Below are 27,816 nucleotides of genomic sequence, written 5' to 3' on the forward strand. Positions count from 1 at the left end.
TGGTTCGCGAGTAAAGTGCCTTCATGCAAAAAGTTAACGTTGGCCCCTGTGACCTTGACCTTTGACCTGGTGACCCCAGTCAGTAGGGATCGTGTACTCAATAAGTACTATCAGCAAGTGAAGTTTGAAGGTCCTGGGTGCAGTGGTTCGCGAGTTAAGTGCCTTCATGAAAAAGTTAATGTTGGCCCCTGTGACCTTGACCTTTGACCTGGTGACCCCAGTGTCAGTTGGGATCGTGTTCTCAATAACTACTATCAGCAAGTGAAGTTTGAAGGTCCTGGGTGCAGTGGTTTGTGAGTAAAGTGCCTTCATGCAAAAAGTTAACGTTGTGACGAACTAACGAACAAACGAACGGATGGACAGTTGAAAACTAATATGCCTCCCTTCGGGGGCATAAAAAAGCAATTACAGCTATAACTGACCTTTACCTTAGACCTACTATCCCCAAAAAGAAAACATATTTTCTAATGACCACAGGCAATTATCCTTTAAAGTTTATCATAAGATGTACACATCAACCAACATGAGAAAAACGATATACCCCCTCTTTTTGAAGGGGTATAACCAGATAATTCTAATGTATAATCAAGGATAGTTCTTGCAACTCCGCAACAAACAGGACAACAGTGGTGTTATAAATGGTCAAAATGAAGAAAGACAGTTGTATTTATGACTATATTTTATTTTTACTGAATTAAGCTTATAATGTAGAAGCAGTTATACGCAGTAGAGATGTATATAGCAAAGATGGCTTAAATAAGGACATCCACCACTAGCATTAACATCAAACACACCGTCTTTACAAACTGATACAAAACAGCATAAACAAATTAAAATCTGACACAAAATCTTAAACTGAATACACTAAAAAATCAACAAAAGGACCATAATGGTCTGAAATCAATCTCAAAACAATTGTTTCTATACAAAATTACACTATAGAAAAAGAACTTTTCGCAAATGAAATATAGTTAAATAGTCACTGAATGAGATGTAATAATCTTATTATGGTAATCAACCGCTGAGTCTTTTACTAGTTTGTTTGTTTGGATACAATTATGCAGACTGACTTGACCAAGGAAAGTAGTTCCCTACAAATATTAATTATTTTACAGAAAGCACAGTTGCTCCTAAAGTTGGCCAACATCCCCACTGCAGAACTCATGCATATTTCTCAATACAAATCTAATGACCTATGAATCTTACATGCAGACCATTTATTAAGCATGCAGAATAATAAATTTGCTTTTTGAACAATTGATTTGTAATAAACAGTGATAATTTGAAAACATTTACTATCAATATGATATGAAGATTCGTGTATTTAAGCTACATGTACTTTATTTATCAGTTACAGATCAAATACCATTTTCAAGCTTAAGGTCACTGTGACCTTGACCTTTCACTGACTTAACCTTAAGTCAATATAGCAGTTGTCTACTGATCAATATCTTGGTGACACAAAACTATACAGGGTCATTTGAAACAGTCTTGAGTGTTTCATAACTCACAAGAGTTCTTACAATGAAGTTTAATATCTGTAAGCTCAAGGACTCTCTAGTTACGGATTACAAAAAGGTCAGGTTAGTATGACCTTGACATATGGTCAATCCTCAAGATAATGATCACAAACTGGTGTTTGGATCATGATTTGAAAGGGTCCCTGCATATACATGCAAACATCCTATAAAATTTCATATAGTTATGTAGACCCAGCAGTTTTCCAGTTAGTGACCAAAAGCACTCTCCAGCTAAAGCCCACTTTGGCCTTGAAACATTATGGTTCCTCAACAGTACTGTTTAAAAACCTATCAGGGTCTGTTAATAAGAGGGTACAGTTAATGATCAAAAAACATTTTCTTGCTAAAGCCAATTTCCTTGACCTTAAAAACCAATTAACCATAAGTAATAAATAATTACTTTATATATATATATCTATATTACATCATTTGTACTTCTTACAACTTATTTGAACCAAACTTGATGATGAAAAATGATCGGGGAGGGGGTCTGTCCGATTCCTTAACTAAAGTTTTGTAAACGTTTCATAAATTACTGAAATCTATAGATCAAGAGCTGTTGCAGGAGACAGCAAGCTCAACTATTTCCATGCTGGGTAGTGAGGAATCTGGAGCTATTACTGGAGTGTTTATTAACTCCAATGCAGATGATGATATTGGACAATAGATTAAGTCTGAGTCATATGTTTTTAGTAATAACAGATATATAGAGAAAGTGTATCATAACATTAATTAAGTATAAAAGGGGCATAATCAATGGAATATTTTTGCAAGGATAATGCACCATGTGTCATATCATGTGGCTAATAATAAGGAACATGGCTAATAAGGGGGAATAACTATTTTAAGTTTGAATCAAATCCATTTAGTAGTGACTGAAACAGAGCAAAAGTGCATAATAATTATAACCTGAAATTCTAAGTAAAAAGGGGACATAATTCATATATTATTGGTGCAAGAGATATGCACCTGGTGTCATATGATGTGCTTGGAGATGTTGGACAAAAAGTTCAAGTCTGAATCAAATCCATTTAGTAACAATAAAGATATGGTGGAAAAGCATCAAAATTAAACTGAAATTGTAAGATGACCGAGTATATAATTCATGAAATATTTGTGCCAGTTATGGATCTTGTACCATATGATGAGGACAATGCTGTGTAAGGACTATTTTAAATTTGAATCCAATGAATCAAGCAATAACAAAGATACAGTGCAAGTTTATTGAAACTAACCTTAAATTCTAAGTAAAAAGGGGTCATAATTCATGAAGAATTGGTGCAGGAGTTATGACTCTTGGCCCATCTGATGTTTGAAACAAATCCATTCAAAAATAACAAAGATAAGAGTGAAAGTGCAAAAAACATTCTATGTAAAAAGGGATCCAAATATAATTGCTAGAGATATGACCCTTGTAACATATGATGTGTGATTATGATAAGGAACAACTATTTTAAGTTTGAAGCAAATCCATTCCGTAATAATAGAAATGAAAGTACATCAAATTTTTACACCAGGTCAAGTAGGATAGCTCTCCAAATACTTCCTATTGTCGAGCTAAACTCTGAAGAATTTTGAAATTGCATACGGAAAATACATAATTTGTTGATATTTTACAGGTCCAGTACACAAATATATGTGCTATTACACCCCCATATTTTAAACTATTGGAAGTAAAAAATAAACCTTTAACATCAACTGATTCCACCAACACCTAATTTCATATCGATTGTGTGATGTCACTTTATGATAAAAACATAATTATTCACAAGGGAATAATTTTCCTGATAATTACTTGGCAGAAATAATACTGTGAATTAAATGACTTCACAGTAATATCCACAAAATTAAATCCCATCAAATAAATGAAATCCCCACGATTTTTTCATTCTTTAATTTACAATTTTGGATTCATGCCTCCCATGAAACAGCCATTTAGACTGAAACCATGTGATTTCATGCCAACAATTTTAGCTACAGCTATCATTTAATGCGATTAACACCTCTGAATACTGCTCTATTAAAATAAAGAAGACATTTTGTCTTCTTAAAAATGTAAAAATGATTAGATGAAGATTTAATACATAAAAGTTTTTTTCATTTTTAGGGATAGGGAGAGGGGGGCTGATATGGGTTCCCAATCCTCATAATTTTATTTATCTATTTATTTGGGTTTTACGGTGCACCAATAAAGAATATGCCAGTTATACTAAATTTGGTATTAAAATTATCTTCACTTTTTGGTGACTTGAATTTTCATTTTGTTCTGTTTAGAACTGTGGAAGAAGTTCACACCACAAACCTGAAGTGATGCACGCACCTTTGTCAATCCAAAAAAAAGTCACATACATGTACACTTCATGGTGATCATGTGTATGGAGCTTCATTCAACCTCTTAAATATGTAGGAGTATTTCGCTCCATAAACATTTTACAACAGACCGACTCCAATAGACCTTGCAGTATAACAATGTCACACTTACATCTTAAGGCTGAAATATGTTCATCAAAAATTCAAAATGAAAATCAAGAAATGCAAATACTCCTGCTATCTAGAATTCTAAGCAGTAATCACACACTAGCCATGCAAAAGAAGATATAAAAGTTCTACTTATACAAGACTTATCAGAATGTTAAACATAATATAACTGTATTACATAGATATTGAACATTAGCCATCTTGTACACTGAAAAAGTTAATTACAAAGGAAATAATACAGCACTAAAACCTTCTTGCATATTGTTAACAAAAGGCAGTTTCCTTCAACAAGGCTAACTATATTCAAAACAAAAACCAACAGCACACAATATCCAACCCTAGTACATGATGTGCAAGGACGTAAAGTTATTTCGCAAAAGCAGTGGAACTGTAGATAAGTTTTAGCAACATAGTTATTATACTGAAAATTAAGAAGCCGCAAATAAGAACTTAGCAATGCTTTGAATGATCAAAAAACAAAATGCTATACATATCTACTACCATCATTGAGGTCATTTGTATGAATTTCTATTAGAAACCCTTTACATGTCTGGATCTGTTTGTTTGCTTTGGGTAAAGCACCATTTTTAAACAGTATTTCGGTCAAATAAAAGCAGGCAGTTACCCTAACCAGATTTCCTGGGTTCTGTACCAGTACTAACCTGTTCTCCAAACTTCCCCACAAGAATTTGAGATGCAGGACAAATGATTTCAGAAACAATGTCGTCTATCAATCATCATGGAGAACAGGATCAAACTTATGACCCTGTGATTTCTTGTCTGGAAATAGTTTCACCTGAATTGTTTAAATGGACTGACCTGCAATTAGTAATATGCTGCTTGTGACATATGTTGATAAATCATGAATAAACTGTCCATGATGTTATCGTCAGTGAAGTTTTCTCTTGCTGATGAATAATGACAGCCTCGCAGTGCCCCTAAAGTATGCCAAAGTGAATAAAGTATTGCCATGCAAAACAGTCTTTCCTTTAAGAAGGGAACTATTGATCTTAACTGCAGCAAAACCTAATGACCTGATATTTTTCAATGATAATGTACATGTACAACAGAATGCTATATACACAGTAAATTTTAATGCAAAATGTAGGCACAGTAACTAAAAATTTAAATTATATTTTTTGTTAACTGATAGCTTAATTAATCAATTTACTAAACTTGTATGTTGTATTCTTTTTATCCTGATTAAAGCAGAATAGTTGATAGTTTTGACCACCTGAAAAATCAGAACCAAGGAACACTCTTGTGCTGTCCGTCTATTTCACCATTTATAGCCCATGTCAAACATTTCTATGGGTAAATAAATTTATTTACCCTCATTTCAACAATATGAAACAGTCCATTTCTATTGTCTTTTTGATAAAATGTAAACACATCAGCTTGTTATGTCAAATGTTTATGAATAACTGTTTAAGTATCCATGCATATCATTGATGGATGGACGTGCTATGCAGCCGACTGGGAAAAAAACAATGTTGACCATAACCTACTAATGTGACCATGACCTTTGGGCTAAGGGTGTTGCATAATACATGTCTTATTATAGGAAATATTTGTGCCATGTTATATGAAAATTCCTCGATGGATGGCAGTGAAATAAGCACACACAAAAAATGCATATAGACTGATGACAAACAGCAACTCTATAACCGTGAAACTGTCTTGGGTTCAGAAAGGGGACTAACTATGTGTTATATAAATGTTCAGTGGGCAAAACTGTCTCTCTTAACTATCTTAAATGCGTTTGAAAAATAGTTTATTTGACTTTTTTTTGTGAGAAAAAAGGACCATATGTAGGCACTGTACTCAAAATAAGCGAAACACTTTTCATAGCCCAAAATCGAGTTTAAAACTTCTTTTGGACATAATTCATATACCTAATTTTCATCATGATTCATAAATGATCAGGCCATTTTTTGTCAACTTATCAACATGGAAATTTTTACTTATTCCCCACACTACCCACAATATATGCTCTTTACAATGACATTTTTTTTTTTTGCAGGGTATAAGTATGGTTACAAAGTAAGCTCCTTCATATTAAGTAAATGTGAACATTATAAGGCAGTGCAAGATATAAGGCTTGTTAAGTTTATTAAGTACAATATCTACAGATCAAAAATATCATTAAAACACATGACAAAGTCTAAAAAAAAGTCACAAAACATTATTATAGAAAAATTCATCTAATTTGGGTTTTTAGTGCATCAACAAGGTTACAGAAGATATGGCACCAAATAAAACTGAAATTCTGGTTTCATATCCCAGGGTAACAATTTATTTAGAGTATATAATAAAACGAAACTACAAGAGGGGGATGCTGATACTGCTGCTAAAGTACATCCAGAGTCTGACTAGAAATGTAACTGTTTATCATGTTAAAACATTATAAGTTTATAACAAATCATCACAAAAATTAAAGGGATACTAGACCCAAATGTCAAATTTAAAAAGATGAATAATTTTCTACAGAATTACAGTTTATATCAACAAAAAATCAACATGAAGTAACATGCATTAGGTTCAAAGTACAAACTTAACACATGTAAAACCAAACACAGTATAAATGTTTACTACCACTAAAAAAAAAAAAACAACAGGAAGTGTTCAAATGACTGTTACCGCATGTCACTCAATTATGAACGTAGCTCTACACGCACAATTAATTTGTATATATTGTGTAAAGTTAAATACACTTAATGGTAAATACCTTAAGATTAAATATTTAAGTGAAAGTTAGGCATTGAATACATTTAAATAAATTACTTACTTATCAACATTGTAAATAAAATGTCCAAAGTGTTCATAAACTTAGATATAATCAGTAACAGGATTTACAAGAAATCTGGCGTAAGATCAAATTTGTTGGTATTTAAATTTGAGCTGCGCCATGAGAAAACCAACATAGTGCATTTGCGACCAGCATGGATCCAGACCAGCCTGCGCATCTGCGCAGTCTGGTCAGCATCCATGCTGTCTGCTTTCAAAGTCTATTGCAATTAGAGAAACCGTTAGCGAACAGCATGGATCCTGACCAGACTGCGCGGATGCGCAGGCTGGACTGGATCCATGCTGGTCCCAAATGCACTATGTTGTTTTTCTCATGGTGCGGCTCATTTATCTGAAACAGTAGCAGTCACACATCCTAAAACAACTTTTATAAACACAAGCATTTGCTGTGCAAGTAAAATGGGTGTGCTGATCAGTTGCAGTTTGACAAAAAAATTGATGAATGGTTCATGACACAGGATTAGAGACAAAAATATTCAATGCTCACAAATTTCTGACACAGTTATACAATAGCTCAGAAAATATACAAGAGGACCATGATGGTGCTGAATCACTCACCTCTTCCCACATGACGCAGTTTTGTGTATGATGTCGTTTTTCCTATTATATGACATAGTGACCTTGTGACCCAGTTTTGAACTTGACCTAGATATTATCAAGATGAAAATTCTGACCAATTTTCATGAAGATCCATTGAAAAATATGGTCTCTAGAGAGGTCACAAGGTTTTTCTATTATCTGACCTATTGACCTAGTTTTCAAAGGTACGTGACCCTGTTTTAAACTTTAACTAGATATCATCAAGGTGAACATTCTCACTAATTTTCATGAAGATCTCATGAAAAATATGGCCTCTAGAGAGGTCACAAGGTCTTTCTATTTTTATACCTACTGACCTACTTTTTGAAGGCACGTGACCCACTTTCGAACTTGACCTAGCCATCATCAAGATGAACATTCTGACCAATTTTTATGGAGATCCATTCACAAGTATGGCCTCTAGAGAGGTCACAAGGTTTTTCTATTTTTAGACCTACTGACCTAGTTTTTGACCGCACATGACCCTGTTTCGAACTTGACCTAGATATCCTCAAGATGAACATTCAGACCAACTTTCATACAGATCCCATGAAAAATATGGCCTTTAGAGAGGTCACAAGGTCTTTCTATTATTTGACCTACTGACCTAGTTTTTGAAGGCACGTGACCCACTTTCGAACTTGACTTAGATATCATCAAGATGAACATTCAGACCAACTTTCATACAGATCCCATGAAAAATATGGCCTCTAGAGAGGTCACAAGGTTTTTCTATTATTAGACCTACTGACCTAGTTTTTAACCGCACGTAACCCAGTTTCGAACTGGACCTAGATATCATCAAGGTGAACATTCAGACCAACTTTCATACAGATCCGACGAAAATAAGGCCTTTAGAGAGGTCACAAGGTTTTTCTATTATTTGACCTACTGACCTAGTTTTTGATGGCACGTAACCCAGTTTCAAACTTGACCTAGATATCATCAAGGTGAACATTCTGACCAATTTTCATGAAGATCTTGTGAAATATATGGCCTCTAGAGAGGTCACAAGGTTTTTCTATTTTTAGACCTACTGACCTTGTTTTTGATGGCATGTGACCCAGTTTCGAGCTTGACCTAGATATCATCAAGGTGAACATTCTGACCAATTTTCATGAAGATCTTGTGAAATATATGGCTTCTAGAGAGGTCACAAGGTTTTTCTATTTTTAGACCTACTGACCTAATGGCTCGTGACCCAGTTTCGAACTTGACCTAGATATCATCAAGATGAACATTCTAACCAACTGTCATAAAGATCCCACAAAAAATGTTACCTCTAGAGTGGTAACAAGCAAAAGTTTACGGACGCATGGACGGACGCGGGACGCCGCTCGATCACAAAAGCTCACCTTGTCACTTTGTGACAGGTGAGCTAAAAACAAGAGCTGTCTCCATAGGATGACACATGCCCCCGATGGCACTTTGAATGAATAGTTATGGCCAATGTTAGTTGGTTGGTTGGTTGGGTTTAACGTCGCACCGACACAATTATAGGTCATATGGCGACTTTCCAGCTTTGATGGTGGAGGAAGACCCCAGGTGCCCCTCCGTGCGTTAATTCATCACGAGCGGGTACCTGGGTAGAACCACCAACCTTCCGCAAGCCAGCTGGATGGCTTCCTCACATGAAGAATTCAAAGCCCCTAGTGAGGCTCGAACCCACATCGATGAGGGGCAAGTGATTTGAAGTCAGCGACCTTAACCACTTGGCCACGGAGGCCCCATGGCCGATGTTAGAGTTTAGGACCTTTGACCTACAGACCTGGGTCTTGCGCGCGAAATGTCTTACTGTGCCACACATTTATGTGTAGTTATTTTAAAATCCATGCATGAATGACAAAGATATGGACTGGACATGCCCATCATTGCACTATCATGAAATATGACCTTTAACGTCTAAGTGTGACCTTGACCTTTGAGCTACAGACCTGGGTCTTGCGCGCGGCACATCGTCTTACTGTGCCACACATTTATGCATAGTTACTTGAAAATCCATCCATGGATGACAAAGATATGGACCGGACATGCCCATCAATGCACTATCATGAAAAATGACCTTTAACGTCTAAGTGTGACCTTGACCTTTGAGCTACGGACCTGGGTCTTGCACGCGACACGTCGTCTTACTGTGGTACACATTCATGCCAAGTTATTTGAAAATCCATCCATGGATGACAAAGATATGGACCGGACACGAAAATTGCGGACAGACCGACAGACGGACAGACAGTTCAAAAACTATATATGCCTCCCTTCGGAGGCATAAAAACAAATAACTAGTTTTAATCACCCCTTTCTTGCTTCTATTGTCAATATTTTGTTGAAATTTAATATTTTTAGAAAGAAAGTAATGTTGCCGTTATCATAAATGAATGCACGAGATGAATACATTCCTTTCTGAATGCCGGATCAAGGGTTTGTGCTATATCATCCAGAAAAATGACGTTACACCATTACTTCCTGTTTATTAAACGTGAAGAACTACCTTAAGTCAGGTAAATTGAGAATGCTCTTGCAGCCCCTTAAAACAGTCATGCTGACTTGATTACAGTTTCATGGCAGGATGCTACAGATAAAGTTCAGTATTATTCTGACCACATGTATAAGCAATACTGTAAAATGATGGACAAGTAAAGCTAGACAATCCACCTTTACTATGTAGTCATCTTGATCTCAAGGCTCAGATGACCTAAAATTATTTATACTTAAAGAATATTTCAAAACAAATAAAAGTTGGTAAGATTCAAGTTACATGTGTATATAAATTATTGTATGGGGATACAATCATAAGTATATTATAACAAGATAAAATTGCAATGCTTCAAAAAAATAGCTAAATCAACAATTCAACAAAATACAGAGTACTATATACATTTCTTAAATAATATTTCAAAATAATCAACAATCTGTCATATTGATAACTCTATAGAACAGAATTTAATGCTATCTAGATTAGCCCTTATCATGGTGGACACGACTGATTCAGCCTTTACGACCTGTGTAGATCACCATCAGCCTGCACACCCATTCACTCTGATCAAGATCTGCACTGTTCACCATTCAGCCAGTATCTTAAGTACCCCTTTTAACAGTTAATGGTACTGTCCAAACTGAAAGATGGAGAAGTTCATTATAGAAATTTAGCAGGGTAAAGGTTAGATAAAAATACTTTTCTTGAACTTCACAATAATAAGTTTTTAAAGCTATAGCAACAGAAAATTATCTGCATGTAAAAATACTTCTTTTTTTCCCCAGGAAATCTATGCTCTTTTTCTGTAACTTCAGTACAGCTTCATCAAAACACTTAATTTTTGTGTAAATTTCTTTAAAGAATAAATGGCACAATATGCTTTCCTTTTTGCATATAACTGACTGCACACTGTTTTCCTATCACTGAAATGCTTTAAAGTACTGAATATGATGTCTGTAGATGTAAACAAACAATGAGATGCATGCTGCAGCTCAAACTTAGCAGGTAGTTTTCTTGTATTTTGTTAATTTTTCAATACAGCAAGTAAAATAGACTTTGGAATTATTTGATTGACATTACTTCTGATGGCAATGCATTAATTATGAGCATAACAATCATATAAACAATAAACAAAAATATTCGTAAACCAGAGTGTAACTGTAAGTTAATTTATAGACGAGTAAGTCTGTATAACAAATAGTATTAACATAGTGGACCCATAATGAAATTCTGCAATGTTAGTGCAAAAACCTATACATGTTAAGCAATTTGGCATGCTTTGTTCATAAAGTAGCTAAACCTGCCCAGAACTTTCTGTAAAAACTGGAAAATGCCGGAATTGCATACGTAGAATATTATGTATTTTGCTGATTGTCGTTGTGGGTCCACTACCTTAATACCTAACACATTTATCAAAATTAGGCACAGAAAAGGAAAGCAACTTTCTCAAAGAAAAAAATTAATACACTAAAGTACTTAAGCAAAAAAGTATAATAGAAATCAACATTATTGCCAACAACATTCAGTTTGATCACCAGTCAGAACTTGAAATCTTTGTCCCATATCATTCTGTAAAGGCTTTATGAAGATGATGAAATGAAGTGACGGGCTTGCAGGAAGTGCTGACACAGTATAAAACAGAGAGATGCTGTAACACGTCTCAAAATTTCAGTGGCCGACAAAACATCCATTAACAGTCATTTCTCATACACAATATTTACAACTGCATTTTAATTTTTATATGAAGCGGTTGCAGTAGTTTACTGCTGGAAGTATCCATTACTCCCTCCACTGCCTTGCGGGGGAAGTCCTGGGTAAACATAAGGCCATGTATACATTGGATGTAAATGTGGCGACTGAAGAGTTGTCACCGTAATGTTACTACCAGATGATGATGTCGGGGTAGATGACGGCGCACTTGTGTTCCGCACTTGGTTTTCTAGAGGCGGGCTAACCGCCGTGTTATTATGACTATTCATTTGTGTAAGCTGATACGCATTAGAACTAGGCGGCTGCGAAGGGGCACTTTGGTTATGTAGATTCAATGGTAAAATTTGATCTTCTGAATGAGATGAGAGCTGGGATGTGTCAAGTGTTGAGAAATTAGGTATATTTGGTTGATAAACATCATGTGCTGGGTACTCCTCTCTAGTTGTATGCGGCACTGGACTAGGATTTATTGACGACTCGCTGGAATTTTCCTGGAAATATTCAAGTTTTGCTTTCTTTGTAGCAGGGTAAGCCTCATCATGTTCAAAAGTAAGCGGAACCATGGATGGTAAATTGTAAGCATTTCTTGCTGCTTTAGTTTCATTTCTTTTGTACTGTTTAATGGTCCCTGGTTCCCCTTTGGCATGAACTTTCATATGGACGCGTAAATTATCAGCACGCGATGTTGCCTTGCCACATATATCGCAAACAAATTTCTTAACACTGCAGTGTACAGTACGCATGTGTTTAGACAGACCTCCATTATCTGGAAAGCAGTGATGACAAATACTGCATTCAAATGGTTTGAGTCCAGAATGGCGTTTCTCATGAGCTTTGCATCTCTCTTTAGTTTTAAAAGCTTTTCCGCACTGAGAACAACAGTACGGTGAGTCCTCTTTGTGAACATACTGGTGGCTGTAAAGTGTAGGGTACGTCTTAAACGATTTATTACACACCTTACATGTGTATTGCTTATCATCTCTATGAATTGCCCTGTGCATTTCGAGCGCCGATTTGTACATGAACTGACGGCCACAGACATCGCACATGAATCTGGATCCATCTAATGAATGACGTTTCCTGTGAGCCCTCAGTAAAAACTCTGTCTTACAGATTTTTCCACATTCGTCACAAGTATAATTACCAGGTTCTGTATGTTTTGACATGATATGATACTTTAAGGCTTGTACATTTACAAATGATTTTGCACACTGATCGCAGTTAACCCTCTGCTGTTTCTGATGAGTAGCTTCATGCATTTTCAGGCTTGTCGAGTATGAAAACATTTTTCCACACACGGCACAAGAGAAACTCTTTGCGGAATGTGTAGCCATGACATGAACTTTCAGATGATACGCTGTAAGGTAAGTCTTCCCGCACTGGCTACACATATGTGGGCGAGTTCCTGTATGCTTTAACTTGTGCAGACGTAAACTATGGTTGAAATTAAAAGTGGCTTCGCAACCTGGCTCAGGGCATTTATAAACTTTAAGATTCTGGTGAACACCTCGTCTATGATGATACAACGAATCTTTACTTGTGAAAGACTTCCCACAAATCTCACACTGATAATCCTGCCCACCCTTTTCATGATGACTGGCATAATGGCGTCTTAAAGCACGTCTAGACTTGTATTCTTTCCCACATTCTATACATTTACATGTGTTTCCATCCTTTGGAACATAACTTGAGTCAGCTATTGGTTTCCTCTGAGGAGTCGCCTTTGTTTCCTTTTCTTCCCCTTCAATGTCTGTATCTGCATCGTATTCTTCTTCGACTTTTTCAATCTTTTTCGGCTTCTTTACCTTCTTGATCTTCAGCTTTGTTTTTGTTTTCTTCTTTGTCGCCTTGTTAACTTTCTTCACGGCTGGTGTTGACTTTTTCTCTTTCACTTCATCCTCATCAGATACCTCTGACAGTCTTTTGGGCTCTGTTTTTCTTGGCCGACCTCTTTTTCTTGTAAGAGCCTCTTGTTGTATGTTATCCTGATGAATATCCTTAATGTGCTCAATTAACGCCGTTTTGGAATTGCAGATATGCTGACATATAGAGCAGACATAAAAATTTCCGATATCATGCGTTATCTTCAGATGCTGTTCGGCACTGTCTTGTTCAGTGAATTTAGCTGGACACAGTGGACAGGAGACATCCTCGGGTTTGTTACTGCGAAGCCGTCTCTGTGGTTCTGGGGAGGGAGAGGCAGGAGACTGTGGCATCACCTTGGTAACCTCCTCCACATCCTCCCCAGCTGATACCTCCACCTCATCATCCTCACCACACTCAATCTTCACCTCAACAAATCCCTCTGAAATGTATAGGTAAAATTATAGTTTTATAAATACACTAGTTTATACTAATTTATTTTAGGTCGACTGTGAAGCAAGTTCTACAACTTATATTAATCACACTTGACACCTCATTCCTGATGGAATCCATCGCCATGAGGGTATGGAAGAAGAGAAGCCAGTTTGCCTTTTAGTGCTGAGCACCAAGCAAGGGAGCTACTGGTATCATTTTTCACGTCTTTGGTGTGACGCAGCCGGAGATCGAACCCACGACCACCCGCACTCAAAGCGGACGCTCTACCACTAGGCTATCGAGGCAGTTATAAATAAATCATCTAAAGATACACTGCAGTAGCTACTGAATGTAAAACAAATCTCATAAACAAGACACATTGTTCTCCTAAAGAAAACAATCCAAAAAGATGGTGAAACAACTTTAGACAGTTGCTACATATATTATATTCAAGTCAATTTCAGTTGTCATAGATTAAGTTTTCTGTAGTTCATAGATGACAGGCAGTATAATTTTACTAGATTTATGAAAAATTCACAGCTTCAGTGCAAATTCAATTTGAACAAGAGCTCGTAGAACACGAAATACCCCGCTTGATGCATTCAGTAACTGCACAAGGAACAAATTAGTTGGTCACTGTACACAAAAGTTCTACTGTTCAATGTGACCTTGATCTTCGACCTACTGTCCTCAAAATCAATAGGGGTCATCTACCTCCCTATCAACTTTCATGATCCTAGGCCCAAGCGTTCTTGAGTTATCGTCTGGAAACCATTTAACTGTTACGGGTCACTACGACCTTGACCTTTGGCCTACCGACCTCAAAATCAATAGGGGTCATCTGCTGATCCTGATCAACTTCCCTATCAGGTTTCGTGATCCTAGGCATTAACATCCAGAAACGGTTTAACTGTTCTGGGTCACTGTGACCTTGACTGTTGACCTACTGACCTCAAAATTAATAGGGCTCATCTGCTAGTTGTGATGAACCTCCCTATCAAAATTCATCGTGATCCTAGGCCCAAGCATTCTTGAGTTATCATCCAGAAACCGTTTAACTGTTCCGGGTCACTGTAACCTTGACTTTTGACCTACTGACCTCAAAATCATTAGGGGCCATCTGCTGGTTACGACCAAACTCCCTATCAACTTTCATGATCCTAAGCCTAAGCGTTCTTGAGTTATCATCCGGAAACGGATTGGTCTACATACCAACCGACAGACTGACCGACCGACCAGCAGACATCTGCAAAACAATATGGTCGTTTTGTGCAAGGATTATGCCTCAGTCATGATGTTTCAGGCAAGGTTTTAAGCTAAAGATTTAATATTATATCTACCTTTCAGCTATATCACTTGTTATCACTTTCACTTGTTAATAATTTTCTAACATAATGCTGTCAATGTTCAGGCAGATTAATGAGATATGGCAAAAAAATCCAGCCTAGCACAAACAGAATCAGATTTTGACAAATAAAGGATGAGCAAATTTCTAAGCAACCAAGTCCTGCCCTGATAGTGACCAAACAGAATAAAATAAATGATCTGAAAATTCACCTTTTTCAACTTTAGGCACTGGTGGTAACTCGCCTTCTTCTACTTGTGTTTCCTTGTTAACAAGTTCCACTGTATCTGTCTGGGCTTCCTGATGACATTTCTTGAACAGACATTCATCCGACCTGAAATACATTGCACAACTTACAATAACATGGCAAATTTACACTCTTTGTTACAAAACCTAAATAGTGTAAAGTTTGCAATAAAAGTGTGTGTGTGTGTGTGTGTGTTTGGGTTTAACGTCTTTTTCAACAATTTTTCAGTCATATAAATGACGGTGTCTACTTGTAGCAGTGAGCACAATGCCCAACTTTATAGTGCTGCCTCACTGGAATATCACGCCACAGACACGTGGCATGATACCCCACCCAGTCACATTATACTGACACCGGGCTGAACAGTCCTAGTACTATCCTCTTAATGCTGAGCCCCAAGCGGGGAAGCTACTAGTACCATTTTTTACGTCTTTGGTATTCGCGACCGGGGATTGCACCCACGACTTCCCGCACTCGAAACGGACGTTCTATCACTAGGCTACCGAGGCGGTTTGCAATAAATGCCTATGAGAACAAGAGGACCATGATGGTCCTGAATCGCTCACCTATCCCCATATGACCCGGTGTTGAACTGAGTATGACGTCGTTATTTCTATTATTTGACAATAACCTAGTTTTTGAGCATATGTTACCTAAATATCATCAAGATAAAAAATTCTGACCAATTTTCATGAAGATCCATTGAAAGATATGACTTCTAGAGAGGTCACAAGGTTTTTCTATTATTTGACCTAATGACCTAGTTTTTGAAGGCACGTGACCCACTTTTAAACTTGACCTAGATATCATCAAGGTGAACATTCTCACCAATTTTCATGAAGATCTCGTGAAAAATATGGCCTCTAGAGAGGTCACAAGGTTTTCCTATTTTTCGACCTACTGACCTAGTTTTTGACCGCACATGACCCAGTTACGAACTTGACCTAGATATCATCAAGCTGAACATTCTCATTAATTTTCATGAAGATCCATTGAGAAAGATGGCCTCTAGAGACATCAAAAGGTTTTTCTATTTTTAGACCTACTGACCTAGTTTTTGACCACACGTGACCCAGTTTCAAACTTGACTTAAATATCATCAAGATGAACATTCTGACAAATTTTCATAAAGATCTCTTGAAAAATATGGCCTCTAAAGAGGTCACAAGGTTTTTCTATTTTTAGATCTACTGACCTAGTTATTGACCGCACGTGACCCAGTTTCGAACCTGACCTAGATATCATCAAGGTGAACATTCTGACCAATTTTTATGAAGATCCCATGAAAAATATGGCCTCTAGAGAGGTCACAAAATTTTTTCTATTTTCAGACCTACTAACCTAGTTTTTGACCGCACGTTTCCTGAGTTATGTATTTAGACCTACTGACCTAGTTTTTGACCCCACGTGACCCAGTTTCGAACTCGACCTAGATATCATCAAGGTGAACATTCTGACCAATTTTCATGAAGATCTCATGAAAAATATGGCCTCTAGAGAGGTCACAAAGTTTTTCTATTTTTAGACCTTCTGACCTAGTTTTTGACCTCACATGACCTAGTTTCAAACTTGACCTAGATATCATCAAGATGAACATTCTGACCAATTTTCATGAAGATCTCATGAAAAATATGGCCTCTAGAGAGGTCACAAAGTTTTTCTATTTTTAGATCTACTGACCTAGTTTTTGACCGCACGTGACCCAGTTTCGAACTTGCCCTAGACATCATCAAGATGAACATTCTGACCAATTTTCATAAAGATCCCATGAAAAATGTGACCTCTAGAGTGGTCACAAGCAAAAAGTTTACGCACGGATGCACGGACGCCACACGATCACAAAAGCTCACCTTGTCACTTTGTGACAGGTGAGCTAAAAACAAACAAATAATTACAACTTAAATAGTGAATACTGTGATTTCTTCTAATTTAAGAAGCAGCAAGAATTGTCTTATGACAATACACTTGACTATATGAATCGGTTCCATTTAGTAATGGCTCACATACAAAAGTTTTAACAAAAAATTCTTAGGTGAAAAAACTTTTTGAAAACAGAAAGCCAGAGATATGTAACATGATTCACAATGGTCATTTTATGATGCTTGAAGACTTATGAATGATTTGGAAGCATTCAGTACATAGGAGTTCCTGAGAAACCTGCTTACATGCAAATCTTTGACCAAAATTTCTACATGAGAAAACATTAACCCTATTCTGTGCAGTCATGTCATGAAGTAGGTGTGTGTAGAATATGAAAAGGCTTTTTCTTATGGTTTCGTAGAAGCAAGCTTACGTGCAAACCTTCATAATACTCATCAACATGTTTTGTTTAAAAAGGGGCATAATTTTAACAAAATTAGTGAGGAGTTATGTACCTTGCCCCCAAGAGGTCAACTCATGCCAAAGATGTTTGAAGTTTAACAGCATAAAATTTGACCATCAGTTTTGATTTAACAGCATAAAATTTGGCCATCAGTTTTAAGAAACCTGTTTACATGCAAAACTTTAGCAAAAATTTCTTAGGTAAAAAGAGCATAACTGCAATAAAAGCTCGAGTTATAAAACTTTTCCTGAGAGATCATTTTCTGATGCTGAAGACATACATGAAACTTGAAAACATTTGGCCCGATAGGTTTTGAGAAATCTGCTCACATGCAAAACTTTAACCTGAAATTCTTAGACAAAACGGGACATAATTCTGACAAAAGCTAGAGATATGTAACTTATCCTGTGAGGTAATCTCTTGATGTTAAAGAAATGTGTGAAAGCTGAAAGCATTTGGTCTAGTTGAGAAACGTGCTTAAATACAAAAAAATTCTGAAGGGCACGGACAAAAGCCTGATTACAAAAGCTTTACGATTTAGTCCAGCTTAAAATAAATACCTTTCAATAGTATGCTCAAAAGCATACTCATATTCTGTGAGTGAATCAACCAGCAGTGTGAATTTTGTGCTGATACGGATATTTTCCGAGAACTCTATATTGTTGAAACAGTCTGTACCAATAACTTGCACAATCGCCTTCTGGGTTATTGGATTAAGGTCCATCTTTTCATAAGTTTTACAATCCAATCTGGAAAATAAAATGAATAATGTTTACCTTGAGAACACAGCCCTTCATTTGAAGGCAAGGTTGTACAGCTTCTTAATTCATTTATTTCAAATCTATCTTTATTGTGCAAATGGAGGTAAAAATAATTTTACAAACATTATAAATTAATGTTAGCTAAATGTAAAAATGCCAGTGCACACCACTGATTAGACTGGCTCCCGTCCCTATGCTTGTTCTGTCATAGTTCTCTAAAACAAATTTACTCATTAACAGTGGAAGTACCTCCAGCAGGTTGTTTCTGTTTTGACATTTTTTATTGCCCCTGGCTCCAAACATAGGTATGGTTTAGCCATCAGATAAAATGTGCGGTTGCAGACACTCATCTGATTTTTTTGTCTCTGTGTAATATCTCTAAGTCCAAAAGGGGCCATAATTCTTGCAAATAGCAGGATTGAGTTATATTTCTTGCTGTACAGAGTCAGCTTTTGGTGGTGAACAAGTGTTGCATGTTTTAAAGCAATAGTTTTGGTAGTTTTAATAGAAGAAAAGTTGACCTAAACGCAAAACTTTACCAAGAAATAGGATATTTTCTAAGTCTAAAAGGGGCCATAATTCTTGCAAAAAGTAGGACGGAGTTATGTTTCTTCCTGTATTGATGATGAACAAGTGTTGCAAGTTTTAAAGCAAAAGCTTTGATAGTTTAGTAGAAAAGAGGGTCATGATGACCCTGGATCGGTCACCTGAGTAATATGAGCTACATGTTTCAAATGTCAAACTGATGATTTTTAGAATTTTTTTGGAAGATTTTCCGATGTTCAATCAAGTAACCCCTGGGGCAGGGCCAATTTTACCCCCGGGTTCATGATTGGAACAAAGTTTGTAGAAGTCTACTAGGCAATGTAACATATCAAATATCTAAGCTCTAGGCCTTCTGGTTTATTTTTAGCAAATTAATGAAGATTTCCCTATGTACAATCAAGTAACCACTGGGCCTAGGTCAATTTGACCCTGGGGGGATCAAGATTTGAACAAATTTTGTAGAGGTCCACTAGGCAATGCTACATGTCAAATATCTAAGCTCTAGGCCTTCTGGTTTATTTTTAGAAAATTTTTGAAGATTTTCCTATGTAAAATCAAGTGACCCCTGGGGCGGTGTCAATTTTGACCCCGGGGGTCATGATTTGAACAAATTTTGTAGAGGTCCACTAGGCAATGCTACACACCAAATATCTAAGCTCTAGGCCTTCTGGTTTATTTTTAGAAAAATTTGAAGATTTTTCTATGTACAATCAAGTAACCCCATGGGGCGGGGTCAATTTGACCCCAGGGTCATGATTTGAACAAATTTTGTAGAGGTCTACTAGGCAATGCTACATGTGAAATATCTAAGCACTAGGCCTTCTGGTTTATTTTTACAAATTTTTTTAAGACTTTCCTATGTAAAATCAATTGACCCCTGGGTCATGATTTGAACAAATTTTGTAGAGGTCTACCAGGCAATACTACATGTCAAATATCTAAGCTCTAGGCCTTCTGGTTTATTTTTTTTTAAAAAATTGAAGATTTTCCTATAGAAATCTATGTAAAATCAAGTGACCCCTGGGGCGGGGTCAATTTTGATCCCGGGGTCATGATTTGAACAACTTTAGTAGAGGTCCACTAGGCAATGCTACATGTCAAATATCTAAGCTCTAGGGCTTCTGGTTTTTGAGAAGAAGATTTTTTAAAATTTTCCTATGTAAAACCAAGTGACCCCTGGGGCGGGGTCAATTTTGACCCCAGGGTCATGATTTGAACAAATTTGGTAGAGGTCCACTAGGCAATGCTTCACACTAAATATCTAAGCTCTAGGGCTTCTGGTTTTTGAGAAGAAGATTTTTAAAGTTTTTCCTTTCGGTTGCCATAGCAACCAGAGTTCTGCATGGAATTCAATTCTTTGAACAATTTTTGTAGAGCTTCAGCCAAGGAACATTCCTGTGAAGTTTGGATGAAATTGGCCTAGCGGTTTATGAGGAGATGTCGTTTAAAGTAAAAGTTTACAGATGCCGCACGGTGAGTGATCAGAATAGCTCACCCTGAGCCTTTGGCTCTGGTGAGCTAAAAAATTTAAGCTGACCTAAACACAAAACTTAACCAGGCAAAGCAAATGCCAATGCTGATCAAGTGATGACAATAACTATGCTTTTCCTGTTTGATTTTATCTGACGGAAGGGGCAGAGGACCAATGATAAGCACTTTTTTGGAGTGGTTTTGATATTTATCTTCTGGCCTATTTTGTAAGGCCCTAGTCTAAATGGCTATTCTGGCCCCTTCTGCAAAAGCATACATTTTTTTATTCTTAAATTTAATAGGTTTGCGACGAAAATCAGGATTGATCCCTCTACGGTAACATGCGATATATATACCGAATGAGATATATATTATCGAATTAAAAAATGTGGTCTTCCGACACGTGCACAGAGCGTCTCACTTTGGATTTTTTGGAAGAATACGCTTTTTCCTTGTGCGTAATAAGCGTCCACATAACTTGTCCAAACTGCAACATCTTGCCCATCAGTACAAATATGGGCAGTATTATTTTTTATTCCAAAATCTATCTTCAAATTGATATGAACGAATATTTCTGGGCAAGCTGATGGACTGTAACGATTCCCGATTGAAGAATCATGATGCAATTGCCTTATTTTATATTAATGTTTGCTTTTTATAAAAATTTACAAAAGCATTTTTCACAGTGTTTTACATGCCATGCCTTCTGTTGTATTTTATGATGTGTTTTAGGAATTCACCTGGCAGATATATATATTTTTATTTACAGTCTTGTTACTTTGGAACATGTTGGGGTAACAGTGAGGTTAGGTGCACCCTATAAACCATGCCAAGTGGTGGTGTATTGCCACTGACTGTTCCAAAGCAGTGCCCCACTGTTCCTATCATGTTTGCTTTGTCTTAGACTTACTCATTTGGCTTATCAGGATGACTTATTTTATGATCTGATATTTTATAGTAATGTTGTCATCCCTCTAAGTGACCGAGACAGCGACAGTAAAAGTAATCACGCTGTCCCGCAACGTCCTGTTATTTTGACTAGCATGTCTGTGCCTGTGCATACATGTTTTTGTATGTGTGCTAGAGCTGTGTGTACATCCAAGTTTTGTATGTTGCATACTGGGCCCAGGGTGGCTGCGTTATGGAAAAGTTGGATATTCATCCTTTTGTTATCATTTTGTAATTTTTCAAAATTTCAATTTCATAAGAAAACTAATCAACAGCATTTGAAACTTCATATTTTCAATATTCAATCAGAATGCATTAAACGAAAGAAAAAGTATCATCCTTGTAAAGTTTTCAATCATATTCACCTTTCCAAAAACACTTGTACGAAATACCTCTGGAGCGAAATGACCCGGAAAAGTACGAAATCATATCCGGTAGCCTAAAAGGCCATTATTGAAATTTATAATATTTCATTTACGCAAAACCCTTCTATATAGATAATTTAATCACCTTGTATAAATAACACACGTTTTCAGCACCCAAAAGCTTCCATTTTTGCTAGCAAATGTGGCACAAAATGGGACAAGAAACACACATTATTTGACCTAGACCTCATCCTACGCATGCGCTGTGATGTACTTACAGTTTTTCACGGTGACCAGCTGCTAAAAATTTTATTCACGGCGAGCGGAAGCGGAATACTAACAGGTGTGAGAAAACCAAAATTTTAAGGGGTAACCCACTAAATAGTTGTTGTTCTTTATTCTATATAAAATTGACCTAATTCCAATGACCGCAGCACACATCAGGACCCATTTTAAATTTCTGTAACGTACATTTTCTTGAAGAATATTGTCAGAACTAACTAAAAATCAAAAGAAAAGTGGGGGTCATGTTTGATGCAAGAAAAATAATTTCAGTCAAACACACAAACTGCAAAATCAGCTAAAAAATGAGACCCCAAATTATACTGGTGTGGTATGATCTACTTTTCCATGAAAAATTTTGTAATGTTATTTCATTATGAAAATGCTACCTACATGTCAAGCAAAGATCTGTCATGTGATTTTATCAAAAAAAAAAATGCAAAGAAAATAAGGAAAATAGCTCTACAGAGCAAAAAAACTGAGGACTATTTGTATCCGCCATTATGCGACTACCGTTTTTTTTTTTTGTGCCATTTTTCTTTTTAGTGTCTGTATGCCTAAAGCTAGCAGTCTTATGTAAACACATTATGAAAAAAACTAATTAGCTCTTTTCTGCTATATAAATGAGGTTTTATATTCAAATCTAAAATTGTTTAATTGGCTCAGGTGTCTATATATACTGTATTGCACTGTACTTTCTTTCATTCCTGTAAGTTGATTGTTTATTATGTCTTAGTTTGACATGTTTTGCTATTTGTGTTGTTTTGTTATTTTGGCCCGATGCCTCTTAAAGGCCAAGGCTTTCTAAAAATCTAAATCTAATCTATTTTTGTACACCAAGTGCTTAAACTTTTTACTAGAGTATTTCTAAAATTTTATATCAAATGGTGCTGTTGTATCAGTGGTATTTGCTACACATATAATTTATAATATGATATATTAAGTAAACCATTGAGATTTAACATAAACTCATGCATATGTATGTATTAATTATATGATCTAGTGAATCACATTGTTTTATCATATAATTATGCTCTGCTTATACTTCAATCTATAGATTATACTGCATAAGTTCATATAAGATTTCTCTGTATATTACCTACATTAGTAGCGAGACTGATTCATTGTATTTAATCAGTATCTCACAAACAAAACTGCTTTTTGAATTACAACCAAAATGTAGGAATTCAAGTTAAGAGCATATACATGAATAAATATAATTTATGATGTGTTAAGAATATATTTAGCTTTTTAAATTTTCAAATAAAATCTGAAAGAAGAACCTTCAGAAGCATAGAATGCAACCAAGCAAAATAACAGCAGACTCGGTTTAACCGAGTCTGTTCATGAGAGATAATGAAATGCAGAACACCTCTAGCACCAGTTTCAGAAGAACTCTGTTATTAGTATAGTAAACATTGAATAGACTCCATGATCCGAAAGGACCAGAAAATATAACGACACCTTGTGACTTTTTACAGCCACAATACAGCACTTAAAGACTGCTATTGTGATAGTTAATAAAATCTGTAAAATCTGAATATATGAGCAGCTCCATGAGAAAACCAACATGGTTTGCAACCAGCATGGATCCAGACCAGCCTGCACATCCGCGCAGTCTGGCCAGGATCCATGCTGTTCGCTTTTAAAGCCTACTGCAATTAGAGAAACGGTTTAAGCAACAGCATGGAGCCTGACCAGACTGCACGGATGCGCAGGCTGGTCTGGATCCATGCTGGTTGCAAACCCACTATGTTGGCTCATTTTAAAAGCCATAACAGCTTAAAATTTACAAATATATAATCTAATGTGGAAAGATAACTATTTGATTACGCATAAGATTTAGTCCAAACCCAAGCATATATAAAGCATACAAAATAGTCCTAGATTTTATATAATTTAAGTGTTTATTTTTGGAATAAAAAGGTTGGTACTGTTATATTTTTGTTCACCATGACAAAAAAATGAAAAATGAAAGTATGAGCAATTCAGCAGCAAATATATCAAAGATTCTGACACAATCCACTTTGAAGACTGAAGATTGTGGGTATTATAAATGTGTTAGAAACAAAATAGCATATCTCAGACTTAAGATAGTATGCATCTAAACTCCAAATAACGATTTTATTCAAGAGAAAATCACTGGCTGAGATATGCTATTTTGTTTCCAACACATTACCAAGGATTATTAAGTACATCCTTGAAGACATCCATCAAATATTTACCTGTTTTCTAATGGTTTCTTTTTCAGCGTGCTGCTGTACTGTTTGATACTATGATGTAATAATTGTGACATCAGAAAAATGTGTTGTTGCATAAAAACACACAATTTACAGCCTTTTCTTTAATAGGAAAACAAATCAGATCTTGTTAGAATATGCAACAATTCACTGTGTAAGTGTCAAACGTCATATATAGAGGCATGCTGGAAAAGAAACCCACACAAAACAGACAAATATTTGGTGGACATCATCACAGATATACATAATAATCCTTGATAACATGTTAGAATTGAAATAATATATCTCAGACAGTGATTTATTTTGAATAAGATAAATATTTGTCAATTAGAGATGTGTATTATTTTATCAGCTGGCCTGTGCCCTTGTGACATAATTCCTTTGTATCTGATCTCCAAACAATGATTCTATTCAGTGACAATTCTGACACTGTTATATTATTTCTTAATCAGAAATATTGCAGATGAATTGCTTGACCTATATCTTGAGAAATAAATAATCATTAAATTGAGACTTTGACCTAAGAATGTGCTCCATCAAACTTGTTCTAAATGAATGACTGGTTATTACTTTAGTGATATAAAATATACACTGTCAGGATCATCACTCATTTATGGCTTTCATTTTATTCTAATTGTACAACTAAGATATTACATGTATTTGATAAACTACTTTACATAAATATTAATAGGAATGCAAGAACAACTGTTTTAAATTTGTCAAACATTTGCATCAGCAGTTATATGTTTAGTCAAAATTCGTTGGAAATACAATTTTTGAAGAATAATTATTACCTCCATTTTACAGAAGACAATAGCTACAGGCATTTTGTTTCAGATTGATGACATATGTTACCCTGTATTCTGTCACGTAAATGTTAAAAACCAAAATTTATATTGAAACCGAAAGTGGCTCAGTGGTTTCTAGTGGTAACACACTTGACTGTCAATCAAGAGGTCAGAGGTTCAAATCCCCGTTCAGGCAATGAAAATTTCTGAGATGCTTTTGAGTGTCTCCCACCAACTAAGAGGCCAGTACTGGTTTTACCCAAGACTATCTGTGCTATACTCCAGGCACGTTAAAGAACCAGACTGTCTATTCGCAAAGAGCTAGGCTAAGTTAGCTGGACAAGCATCACTTTATCCTCTGGTCAGATCACTCTGTCTGTACTAGTAGAGGATGAATTTGGCACCCCAAATGGCTGCTTTTTGCACTTGCAATTTGACACTTAAAACTGAGATAACTTATTGCTTTGGACAGACTTAAAAATATAATTCCATTGCATTTACTATATAGCTCCAAGCAAGGGCATAGAAACAGTACATAAAGCTGAGATGACTGTGAGGAGGCAAGAGATTGCACTATCTTGGGAGGGTTTCTAGATAATTGTTCTTAAAAGCCATTCATTTCAGTCACAATTTTTCAACTTAAAATGTGAAGTCTTGCATAAAACCTACTTTTTTCACTGGATTAGGGCAAATATTATGGGGAGAAAACTTGTGCATTAACAAAGCAATTCACATACAGTTAATACATGAATTTTGAAAGGGACTTTTTCTTGCATGCAGATGGATCTCCTGTAAGCACATAGGTGGCATGCTTACTCCCCCTGTTCACTCTCTTTTGAAATGGGGCATTAGGAAAGTCTGTCATTAAACATGAATGTATCGATTCACATGCAACTTGTTCGATTGTTTATATATTTTCAAGAATCACATTGACGATAATTTTGAGATGTATCAATCAGTATGTTTTGTTTAATACGAGCGTATCTCACGGAATATGAATCTTAAAAGCATGTAAACACATTCATGATTCATACTCAAAATAATTCGTATGTAAAACTTCTATTCTTGACATTGTGTTCCTGTTTATTGAATTTTTCATAATTTTATGTTTAATGTCATGTTTGTAATAGCAAGAGTAAAAATAAACCCTTGAATACATGCTTTTTGTTAGTGGTGTTGATCTGTGCACCCTGGTTATGGATATTTAAAACCTGTTGACCATCTCCAAGATCAACAGAATGGTAATTAAAAATAACTGGAATCCTGAAGTAATCACCTATGAATCTTTATGTCATGCTTTAATGCAAGAATAGCAACAAGACTCATTTTGTGTATTAATGTCCATTTCAGAGATTTGGTTTAAGTTTTCACTATTCATATAATTATAGGAAAAACAAGAGGACCATGATGGTCCTGAATCGCTCACCTCTTCCCACATGACCCAGTTTTGAGTATGACATCGTTTTTTCTATTATTTGACATAGTGACCTAGTTTTTGAGCTCATGTGACCCAGTTTTGAACTTGACCTAGATATTTTCAAGATAACAATTCTGACCAATTTTCATGAAGATCCATTGAAAAATATGGTCTCTAGAGAGGTCACAAGGTTTTTCTATTATTTGACCTATTGACCTAGTTTTCAAAGGTACGTGACCCTGTTTTGAACTTTACCTAGATATCATCAAGTTGAACATTCTCACTAATTTTCATGAAGATCTCATGGAAAAAATGGCCTCTAGAGAGGTCACAAAGTTTTTTTATTTTTATACCTACTGGCCTAGTTTTTGACCGCACGTGACCCAGTTTCGAAAATGACCTAGATATCATCAAGATAAACATTCAGACCAACTTTCATACAGATCCCATGAAAAATATGGCCTTTAGAGAGGTCACAAGGTTTTCCTATAATTTGACCTACTGACCTAGTTTTTGATAGCACGTGACCCACGTTACCTACTGACCTAGTTTTTGACCGCATGTGACCCAGTTTCGAAAATGACCTAGATATCATCAAGGTGAACATTCAGATCAATTTTCATGAAGATCCATTGAAATAATGGCCTCTAGAGATGTCAAAAGATTTTTCTAATTTTAGACCTACTGACCTAGTTTTTGACCTCAGTTGACCCAGTTTCAAAACTGACCTAGATATCATCAAGATGAACATTCAGACCAATTTTCATACAGATCCCATGAAAAAGTATGGCCTCTAGAGAGGTCACAAGGTTTTTTTATTATTTGACCTACCGACCTAGTTTTTTAAGGCATGTGACCCAGTTTCAAACTTGACCTAGATATCATCAAGGTGAACATTCTGATAAATTTTCATGAAGATCCATTCAAGGGTATAGCCTCTAGAGAGGTCACAAGGTTTTTCTATTTCAAGACCTACTGACCTAGTTTTTGATCGCAGTTGACCCAGTTTGAAACTTGACCTATATATCATCAAGATAAATATTCAGACCAACTTTCATACAGATTCCATGAAAAACATGGCCTCTAGAGAGGTCACAACGTTTATTCATTATTTGACCTACTGACCTAGTTTTTGATGGCATGTGCTCCACTTTCGAACTTGACCTAGATATCATCAAAATGAACATTCTGACCAACTTTTATGAAGATCCATTC

General features: G+C 36.1%; 1 protein-coding gene and 1 long non-coding RNA gene across 2 annotated transcripts; both read right to left on the reverse strand.

The window, feature by feature from the left end:
- Positions 1–661: 661 nt before the first annotated feature.
- On the reverse strand, positions 662–27,689 carry LOC128559534 (uncharacterized). Its single transcript, XR_008372443.1, has 2 exons — positions 26,673–27,689; positions 662–7,426 (listed from the first exon to the last, which is right to left on the reverse strand). It is a non-coding gene; the product is annotated as an uncharacterized LOC128559534 (long non-coding RNA).
- Positions 7,431–22,136, reverse strand: LOC123547226 (zinc finger protein 595-like). Its single transcript, XM_045334153.2, has 4 exons — positions 22,020–22,136; positions 18,345–18,533; positions 15,427–15,548; positions 7,431–13,876 (listed from the first exon to the last, which is right to left on the reverse strand). Exons 2-4 carry the CDS (start codon positions 18,506–18,508, stop codon positions 11,622–11,624), a joined length of 2,541 nt encoding a protein of 846 aa, XP_045190088.1. The 5' UTR covers positions 18,509–18,533; positions 22,020–22,136; the 3' UTR covers positions 7,431–11,621.
- Positions 27,690–27,816: the final 127 nt, after the last annotated feature.

Source organism: Mercenaria mercenaria, chromosome 9, assembly GCF_021730395.1.
Source record: "Mercenaria mercenaria strain notata chromosome 9, MADL_Memer_1, whole genome shotgun sequence".
NCBI classification, from domain to species: Eukaryota; Metazoa; Mollusca; class Bivalvia; order Venerida; family Veneridae; genus Mercenaria; species Mercenaria mercenaria.